This window comes from Quercus robur, chromosome 11 (assembly GCF_932294415.1).
Source record: "Quercus robur chromosome 11, dhQueRobu3.1, whole genome shotgun sequence".
Taxonomy (NCBI): domain Eukaryota; kingdom Viridiplantae; phylum Streptophyta; class Magnoliopsida; order Fagales; family Fagaceae; genus Quercus; species Quercus robur.
In genome coordinates, this window is record NC_065544.1 from 51,829,529 (window position 1) to 51,839,771 (window position 10,243).

General features: G+C 41.8%; 1 protein-coding gene across 1 annotated transcript; it reads left to right on the plus strand.

Moving 5' to 3' along the window:
* Positions 1 to 8,778: 8,778 nt before the first annotated feature.
* Positions 8,779 to 9,708, plus strand: LOC126705205 (uncharacterized). The gene is made up of 2 exons (XM_050404121.1): positions 8,779 to 9,001; positions 9,368 to 9,708. The coding sequence occupies exons 1-2, from the start codon at positions 8,779 to 8,781 to the stop codon at positions 9,706 to 9,708; spliced, it is 564 nt and encodes a 187-aa protein (XP_050260078.1).
* The last annotated feature ends 535 nt before the right edge of the window (positions 9,709 to 10,243 follow it).

Below are 10,243 nucleotides of genomic sequence, written 5' to 3' on the forward strand. Positions count from 1 at the left end.
ACTGTCTAGCCAACGTGCCCACTCTAGTCATCCACTCAGGTCTGGAGTTGTCAAGGGTTACTTCCACTAGTTTCTCCACAGGCTCTGCTGCCCGTTGTTCCTCTATGCACATGGTTTGCTGGTGGTCATCCATTTCCAGCATTGCAATGTAGCATTCACGTTCTACTACCTAGTCGCCTCTCACTTTTCCTACCCCATACTCAGTGGGAAATTTGATCATCAGATGGTAGGTTGACGTTACAGCCTGCCATGAATTCAAAGTAGGACGCCCAGTATGGCATTGTATGCGGACGAGCAATCAACGACTAGGAACGTCACGTCCCTCGTGATCTGCTAAGGGTAATCTCCTACTATTACTGGTAGGGTGACCGCACCTAGTGGATACACCCTTATTCCTCCAAAACCTACGAGCGGGGTGCTTACTGGGATTAATCGTTCCTTTTCTACTCTCATTTGTTGAAAAGCTGGATAGTACAAAATATCTGCGGAGTGTCCGTTGTCTACCAGCACCCTGTAGGTATTGTAATCTCCTACCCATATACTGAATACGAGTGCATCATCGTGTGGGTGGTGAAGACGTCGGGCATCTTCCTCTATGAACCTAATGACGGGATTGTCAACCCGTGCCATCTTTGGAGCATACCCTGTTAATTGAATGTTTTGAACCATCTGCAAGTATGCCTTACGTGCCTTCTTAGAGGAATTAGAAGTGCTACCCCCTGTGATCATCCTTATATCTCCCATGGGTGGCCTAGGTCGCTCGTTTTCTCTTCGGGCAAGTGCACCTTGGTTTTGCCCTGTTCCTTCCTTGCCAACAAATTTTTTGCAGTTTTCCTTGTCTAATGAGGGCTTCTATCTGTTGCTTCAAGTCATAGCAATCAGACGTATCGTGGCCGTGGTCTCGGTGGAAACGGCAATATTTATCCCTAGGCCTCTTGCTGGGATCGCCCTTCAATTTGCTGGGGAAAGTTAGGGCTTCTTTATCTTTGATCTGCATTAGGACCTGATCAATCGAGGTATTCAGGGGGGTGAAGTTCATAAACCTCCCCGTTGGGGGCCTGGATCGTCGATCATCTCTTTTTTCTCCTGTCCTTGTCATTTTCCTACCCCTATCTTGTCGAGCTTTCTCCTGCCTCTCTCTCTTCGTAGGTTTTTCTTCGCGTGCCAGCAGCGCATCTTCAGCATTCATGTATTTGGTGGCCCTGTAAAGCACATCTGACATGGTTTTTGGGTCATTCTTGTATAAGGAGAATAAGAATTTACCCTTTCGTAATCCGTTCGTGAAGGCTACTACGAGGATCTTGTCGTCAACTTCGTCGATCGAGAGTGCTTCCTTATTACAACGGGTTATGTAGGACCTCAGCGTCTCATCCTCCCACTGCTTAATATTTATCAGGCATGTAGTAGACTATTTATACCTGTGTCCCCCGATGAAGTGCGATGCGAATTGGGGGCTCAACTCTTTAAAGGAACTAATGGAGTTGGGCGTCAGCCTGCTGAACCATATCCTTGTGGGGCCCTTCAGCGTGGTGGGGAAGGCCTTACACATGATCTCGTCCGGTATCCCCTGAAGGTGCATCAGGGTCTTGAAAGACTCCAAGTGATCTAGTGGGTCCTTGTTTCCGTCGTAGTTTTCCACTTGCAGCATACGAAACTTTGGAGGAAGGGGGAAAGAGTTGATGGACATGGTGAATGGTGAATCTGTTCGGTGGACTAGATCATCGAGATCACTGGAAACTCTTCCCTTGAGCACGCTCATCATGCACTCCATCCGTTCTTTCATCATCTGCATCTCCTTGACGATATGGGGCGGGGCCGTATCAGCAACGAATGGACAGCTCATGTCCTGTCTATCTGGTTTATTCGGGGTGTTACTACCCTCCGGCCCTTCCTGGTTGCTTTGATTAGCACTGGTACCTTCTTGATCTTCCTCTTGGTTTCCCATCGCCGCTTTCTTCTGTCGCAGCTGTTCCTTTAGGGTTTGGTTTTGTCTAGTGAGGCGTTCCATTGTTGCTGTAAGGGTTTGGACCTGTCTCTCCAAGGCAGTAGGTCGTGGTTCGTCTCCCTGAATGTTGTTGGTGTTTGCCATCAAGCGAGTAAGTACCATGCAACTCTTTGTCCGGGAAGCGTTTGTGTGGCTTACAAGTTACTACCTTTCCCACAGACGACGCCAACTGATGAAGCCGAAAAATCACCAATGAGACACACAGTCCTCGCACACTCGAAGCAAGACCTGCACAACAAAAAGAGAGGACCTAACAGAGAGCACCGATGTGGTGCCAGCCAAATACCCCCCGAAGGTCAAGTTAGAACTATTCTCACAACTCTAGAGTGCTAGAGAGGGGTAAATTATGCGTACTTGTTTTCTGAGGGTCTTTGGGTTTTGATAGTAGTGTAGAACCAAATTTCTATGCTTGCATGACAAGTCTTTTCCATATAGGGAAGATACTCATTAATGGGCATATTTTCCAGAATCTTCTTCGTAATAGAATCCTATTCGTATTGGGATTCTATGGACTAGGGTTATTCGTGAGACGCAAGTCATTTTCCATTTAAGATTCCTTGGAGATCATATAATCATCACTTAGTGCCACGTGGCCCATTGGTCTGTCCACCCTAGTCCATTCATACCGGACCCGTCCACTTACCTTGATCTGTTAAGCCCATCCAAATGAGCCCGTCATCCACAAACTCTAATCCGTCACTTCACTATTTTTCCTCTTCAAATAGTTTAGCCAATTTTGATTTAGCTGCATCCTATAACAAAGTGAAATTCAAAATAATATAATAGTGTTTATAGCATTTCAAAACTTTCACACACACATCAATGGATTCATTTATCTAGTAATGGAGTTATTGAATGACATGAAGAAGTAAGTCGATCTCAAAAAGGGGTCAGCCTTAGTGAAGATTGTTTATTCCCAGCAGCCCCCTGATTGAATCAAATGAACATGCTGTGCTGATACTCAAAGTGTTTCTAAAAGAACCTTAGTTGGTATTATTACTTCAACCTATTGGCGTATACGTGTGAAACATAGCAGCCAATGATTATACTTATTCTTCTTGTGGTCGTGAAATATTGAATTCGAAAATATTAAATTCTTAATATCCTCTTTACCACTGTTGGCAGAAGCCAATGTCCCAGGGTCCTGGGGACTCGTTATGGCTGGAGATTACACTTGAGTTTTTGTCACAAAGTAACACAAATATTGGCTGCCAAGTGCCAACAATATTTCAAATACCTATTGCGCTGATGGAACTCTCAAGGCAGGGTCTTGGAAGGAGTTCATGCTTCCTTTGTAGAGTCAGAACCATTTTATACATAGCCACATTTACAACCTTCCAATTTGTACGAAGGAGTTCATGCTTCCTTTGTAGAGTCAGAACCATTTTATACATAGCCACATTTACAATCTTCCAATTTGTACACGTCCTGGTCTTTTTGGTGTAACATGGATTCCTATAGCTAGAATCTTGTTTCCCTTGCCTTTTCTTCTTTCTCATCAGCATAAGTCAGCATATTCTCCCTAAGCTGATTCCAAAGCATCATTTGCAGTAACTGGATGCAGCTGAATATGAGGAAGTCACCAGTGCCCCAGGAGTTTCTATCAGCCTATCTTTCATTTCCTTTATATTACAACCATTTGCCTCTCTCTTTTAAAGTTGTATTTTCCAATGCTTGAAATTTGCATCTTTCTTGAATAATAAATTTTTGTTATTGAAATTTAAACATTCACTGCTAATGCATAAATTTTGATAATGTGAAATATTATTTGCTTAAGTTTGTTTCCTTTTTTGCATTGAAATTTGGGGCATAATCTGATAAGGAATAAATTTGCTTGAGGGTATATATGTGTGACTGTGTGTTTTTAAGTTTGTATTAAAAAAATTGATATGATTGGTGAATTTGACAATATGCTGCTGAAGACACAAAGTTTTATTTAGAATGAGATGTGATTTTGATTTGTATTAGTGTGTGTTTGTCAACCATTGCTTTGTTCACTCAATGTAAGATGAGTCATTGAAGTGGGATGATGTGAACTGAATAATGAACAAGTAGTAATGTTAATGTAAATGCTTTTTTTGTTTGTTTGTTCAATTTCCTTTTGTTCAATTGCCTTTTGTTTATTTGGTAAAATACTTTCTTTGTTTTCATAATTATAATTGTTTGTTCAATGTTGTTCAGGATCATCTTCTGTAAGAGCTGAATCAATCCTCACCAAAATGTATAAATTGTTGTGGGTCCAGCCTGATTATGTGGCAAGAGAGCCATGTAGTTTAAAACTACTATTAGAAATAGAAGACCTCATGAGTTCCAATTTGTATTTGAGTAGGAGTTTATGTGATACAGGGATGGTGTGGCGGCTAGGGTTATTTAAATAATGATTATATGTGATTTTTTTTTTTGGGTGTGTGCCGCATAAGAAAAAGAAAGGGTGCCGCACAATGAAAAAAAAAAAAGTAGCCACATATTGAAGAATGGAGAAAAAGGATTGTCGTCTTTGAGAGAGATAATTAGCGTGTGTGTGAGAACAAAGAAAAACAAGAGAGATTTTTCTTTAGCTGTGAGAAATACACAAAAAATTATTGTAATTGATTTGATAATAGTGAAATTATTCGGAGTTTATCCCGTGGTTTTTCCCTTCAAAGAGAAAAGGGTTTTCCACGTAAATATTTGTGTTCTTGTGTGTGATTGCTATTTATTTATTTATTTTTTATGCGAGTGTGATTGCTATTTTGGATTGCTAATATTTGTGATAATATTGCGAGTGTGATTGCTAATATTTGTGATAATATTATTTGGGACCCAACAAGTGGTATCAAAGCTAAGGTTAGAGTGGAAGCGATGGTCGGAGAAGAAGGCAGGGGTTCAGGAATTGAGAAATTTGATGAAACAGACTTCGCGTATTAGAGGATGTAGATTGAAGATTATCTCTATGGGAAGAAATTGCATCTGCCTCTTTTGGGGACGAAACCTAAAACTATGAAGGATGAAGACTGGAACCTTCTTGATAGACAGGTATTGGGAGTTATTCGATTAACTCTATCAAGATCAGTTGCGCACAATGTTGTGAAAGAAAAGACCACAGTGGATTTGATGAAGGCTTTGTCTAGCATGAATGAAAAGCTATTGGTTAACAACAAGGTGTATCTGATGAAGAAGTTATTTAATCTAAAGAAGGCAGAAGGCACTCCTGTAGCGCAGCATCTGAAAGAGTTCAATACAATCACTAATCAATTATCCACGGTGGGAATTGAATTTGATGATGAGGTTCGTGCATTGATACTTTTGGCTTCTTTACCAAACAGTTGGGAAGCCATGAGAATGGCGGTAAGTAATTCTGCAGGGAAAAGCAAACTCAAATATGATGATATTCAAGATTTGATTTTAAATGAAGAGGTTCGCAGGAGAGATGCAAATATAGACAATGCACAAGATCAAGCTTTTGTCACAGAGAACAAGAGCAAAGTTAGAAGCAGGGGACCTAATGATCGAAAATTCAATGGTAAGTCACAATCAAGAGATAGATCTCAATTCAAGGAAACTAGAGAATGCTTCCATTGAGGGAAAAAGGGTCACTTAGGAAAAGATTGCTGGCATTGGAATAAGGAACGAAATAAAGGAAAATATGAAAAGAATAATAGTGAGAAAAATACTACAGCTGCTGTGATTGATGAGGATGTTGTGGTGCTCTCTATTGAAGAGTAAAAATGTGAGCATGTTGCTAATAACGATGTTGAGTGGGTTGTTGATTCTGCAGGCCCCCCACCATATTGTCCCTACGAAGGGGTTGTTTACCATGTACAAAGCAGGAGGCTTTGGTACAGTGAAGATGGGTAATTCTAGTTACTCAAAAATTGTGGGAATTGGTGATGTATGCATTGAAACCAATGTTGGTAGCACTACGATGTTGAAGGATGTGCGACATGTTCCAGATTTAAGGATGAATGTGTTTTCTACATTGGCTATGGATCAAGCGGGTTATTATAACTAGCTTGGTAATGGAAGATGGAAACTTACTAAGGGGCCATTGGTTGTTGCAAGAGGACATGCATGTTGCAGTTTGTACAGGACTCATGTGAAGACCTGTAAGAAGAAGTTCAATGAGATTAAAAATTTTGAGAAGACTCCAAAGATGAGTGATGGGATTAATGGTGTTGAAACCAAGAAGATGAAATTCTCATTGCCTAATAGTGCTTCAGAAGAGGAAGTGGTAGGTGATGAAGAATATGAAGATGCTAAGGCTACATGGGATGACGATGAAGTAAAAGATCCTAGAGGTCTTGAGCAAGGGGAGCAATATCCTTCACTAGATATTGTTGAATCTCATGAGAAGAGGATTGCTAGAGAATATCGAACTATTAGCTTCAAGAATAATTGGGCTTTTGATGAGGGGGAGCCAAGGGATTGGATTAAAGAAATCCAAGATGAGATTAATTATTTGAGAATGAAAGGGATTGACATTGATGAGGTGTTCTCAATATTGGTGAAGATAATGAAGAAGGTCAAGCCTTGTGTTGGCTTGACTAACACAAAATTGAATTGAAGAGATAGAATGAATATCTCCTCCCATTAGTGGGCTTGAGGGGGATTGTTGTGGGTCCAGCCTGATTATGTGGCAAGAGAGCCAGGTAGTTTAAAACTCCTATTAGAAATAGAAGACCTCATGAGTTCCAATTTGTATTTGAGTAGAGTTTGTGTAATACAAGGATGGTGTGGCGGCTAGGGTCATTTAAATAATGATTATATGTGATTTTTTTTTTTTTTGGTGTGTGCCACATAAGAAAAGAAAGGGTGTCGCATAGTGAAAAAAAAAAATAGGGAGCCATATATTGAAGAATAGAGAAAAAGGATTGCCGCCTTTGAGAGAGATAATTAGTGTGTGTGTGAGAGTAAAGAAAAACAAGAGAGATTTTTCTTTAGCCGTGAGACACACAAAAAATTATTGTAATTGATTTGGTAATAGTGAAATTATTCGGAGTTTGTCCCATGGTTTTTCCCTTCAAAGAAAAAGGGTTTTCCACGTAAATATTTGTGTTCTTGTGTGTGATTGCTATTTTGGATTGCTAATATTTATAATAATATTATTTGGGACCCAACATAAATATTTTCTATGTGTTGGATTCTTCTTCATATGCAAAGTTTATGGTTTCTTTGCACATTTGTTAGTAGAATAGCGATTACATTTGTAGGGACAAAGGCTCAAAATCATATAGTCGGCTTTGGGCTTCAGTCGAAACAATTGACAAGTCTAAGGAAAGGCAAATGGTTGTGAAAGGGACTCACAGTTAAAGTCCCATAAACAGGAAGTGCATGAAAGACGATTCGAGGAGGAATACCTCCTCAGATTCAACCGATGTAGTGCAAATGCGTAACTTTAGAAATTAGAGGGCCCCTCCAAAAAGCCCCAGAGATGGGAGTGTGCCATATAAACATACGGGGAAGAAGGAAACACAAAATATCTAAGGAAAAGCTACTACCACCGCATTAAATACAATGCAACTACTTTTCTGGCTGCATTTATATGGAGAGGACCTCTGAACAGTGTTGCCTCGGCTACCACAATTCACAGAAGGCTAAAGGGGAGTGTCTGATAGGACAGGCACTCAAGTAAGAATTCAGATGATCAACAAATGTAGGATCAAGATGGTTCAAAGAAGGCTATATAATGTGAGAGATCCCCATAAGATAGTGATCGAAAAAAAGGAAAGAGAAAGAGAGAAAATACTATAACAATCTAAAACTGTCTTTGTATCTAATTGTGATCAATATACACTTTTGGTGACCTCCTCGGACCGAAACTCCATTGATATCAACATCTATTATTTGTGTTTGATTGTCATTTAGTCCAATACCAGCCGTTGTCCAATTCACTAGGACCTAGTTCTTTAACCCATTCTCTACAAATTCATTGTACTGGGCTCATTGGACCAAAACTCCATACAACTTGGGCTTGGGCTCCAAATTGTGACCCTACGATTTGCGCCATCTGTGGGAAAGGACTTGTACCTCAGCAAGTGTAACGGTTAAACATGGTGGGATCAGGTCCATACCGAACAGAGCCTGCAGGTTCTCAATGGCAAGACAAATTTCTTAACCTTGAACGGGAAAGAGATCAAGACAAACGTCGAGAGGGTAGTGTACATACTACCCATACAAGCAAAAGCCATTCTAAGGGGAAAATTCATGTATCCCAAAAGCAGGATGATAATAGAGCCCTGCAGCAAAAGATCGACGACTTGAAGAGAAAATTGCGTCACGCGCAATGGAAGCGTCCCCCTTCAAGCCCAGACACTAGTGATGAAGAGGACGACAATTACAGGCAAAGGTCAAAAACTCCACCAAGTGAGACCTTCTCCTATGAGGAAGAACACCATCATAAACGTAGTCACAAAAGTCCGTCCCATAAAGGCCTAGTGAACGACGCCATAAGCAAGGCCCTGGATCGAATATCCAAGTCAACTTTCACACGCAAGATAGAAAGGGCTGAGCTTCCTTGGCGATTCCATCAACCTACCTTCACTATGTACAACAGTCAAACGAACCCCGTAGAGCATGGAAGCTAGTTTAATCGGAGAATGGTCGTCCACTCCAAAGATGAGGCTTTGATGTGCAAAGTGTTTCCATCCAGCCTAGGACCTATGGTGATGAGATGGTTTGATGGCCTCAGGCCAAACTCCATAGATTCCTTTAAGTAGCTAACCTGAGCCTTTGGCTCTCGCTTTATCACGAGCAGCAAGGTTCCTCGGCCCTTGGATTCCCTTCTGTCATTGTCCATGCAAGAAGGGGAGACCTTAAAAGCCTACTCGAATAGATATTGGGAGATGTACAATGAGATAGAGGGCAACTACGATGATGTCGCCATCAGTACTTTCAAGAGTGGCCTCCCAACTGAGCACGGTTTAAGAAAATCCCTAACAGGGAAGGCTGTCACCAGCCTACGCCAACTCATGAACCGAATCAACAAGTATAAAAGGGTTGAAGAGGACCAACAGTTGGGTAAGGGAAAAGCAAAAGTTGTCCCTTAGGAGAGGAGGGACTTTAGGTTGAACCGATTTAATAACCATAACCGACCAAGGAGAGACTATATAGAACAAGCCAGATCTGCCAACGTGCAGGCAATTCACGCTGTGTTCTGAGATCCAATACATCGAGTTATGGAGAAAATCAAGAATGAACCGTTCTTCAAATGGCCAAATAAGATGGCAGGAGACCCCATGAAGCGCAACCAAAACCTGTATTGCCAATACCACCAAGAACCAGGACACACCACCGAGGACTGCAGAAACTTGAAGAATCACTTAGACCAGCTGGTCTGAAAGGGAAAATTAAGTTACCTCCTACATCACTCCAATGGTTGACAAGGACAGGCAAATATTGAGGCGCGGAAGGACACCTCCTTGAGACCGCCTATGGGCATTATAAATGTCATTCTTGCCACCCCGAGAAGGACCGACTCTTGTCCTTCCAAAGTAATGTCTGTAGCTCGACTTCCTAGCGAACATGATGATCGAAAGCCTAAAAAGGCCAAGACGATAGCATCTCCCGTGTTGGGATTCTTGGACGAGGATAAGGTCAGAACCATCCAACCCCATGATGATGCTCTGGTCGTCACGCTCAGGATTGGAGGATATGATGTAAGGACAGTGCTAGTAGATCAAGGCAGCGCTGTGGAAGTAATGTACCCCAATCTATACAAGGGCTGAATTTAGAACCCGAGGACTTAACGACATATGATTCCCCTCTAGTAAGCTTCGAAGGGAAGACCATCACCCCAAGGGGCCAGATCAGACTGCTCATACAAACTGGTATGGACGTCGTGGAGGTGGATTTTATCGTAGTTAACGCTTATTCACCCTACACAGCCATTGTAGCTAGGCCTTGGCTTCATGCCCTAGGGGCTGTCTCTTCTACCCTGTACCAAAAGGTGAAGTACCCGTTAGAGGGCCAGGTCAAAAAGATTATAGGGGACCAGACCATGGCCAGATAGTGCATGGTGGCCGCCATCTCATGCCAACACAATGTTGAGCCTTCGGCCTCTACTGAAAGTGGCTTATAGCAATCAACCACCCCGACATTGCCCGGTGGTGAATCAGTCGAGGAGGCAAAATGCAAGGATCTAGAAAAGGTTTCTGTGGGCATTGATCTGGAAAGGTTCTTTGAGGTCGGCTCGGAACTACCTCCTTAAGAGAAAGAAGAACTAATTGAGTTTCTTAAAGAAAACGTGGACGTGTTTGCATG

Coding starts and splice junctions, on each gene's coding strand:
- LOC126705205 (XM_050404121.1), top strand. CDS start 8,779: ATGCAAGAAGGGGAGACCTTAAAAGCCTACTCGAATAGATATTGGGAG. Junction 9,002..9,367: donor TGAAGAGGACCAACAGTTGG/GTAAGGGAAAAG, acceptor ATGGTTGACAAG/GACAGGCAAATATTGAGGCG.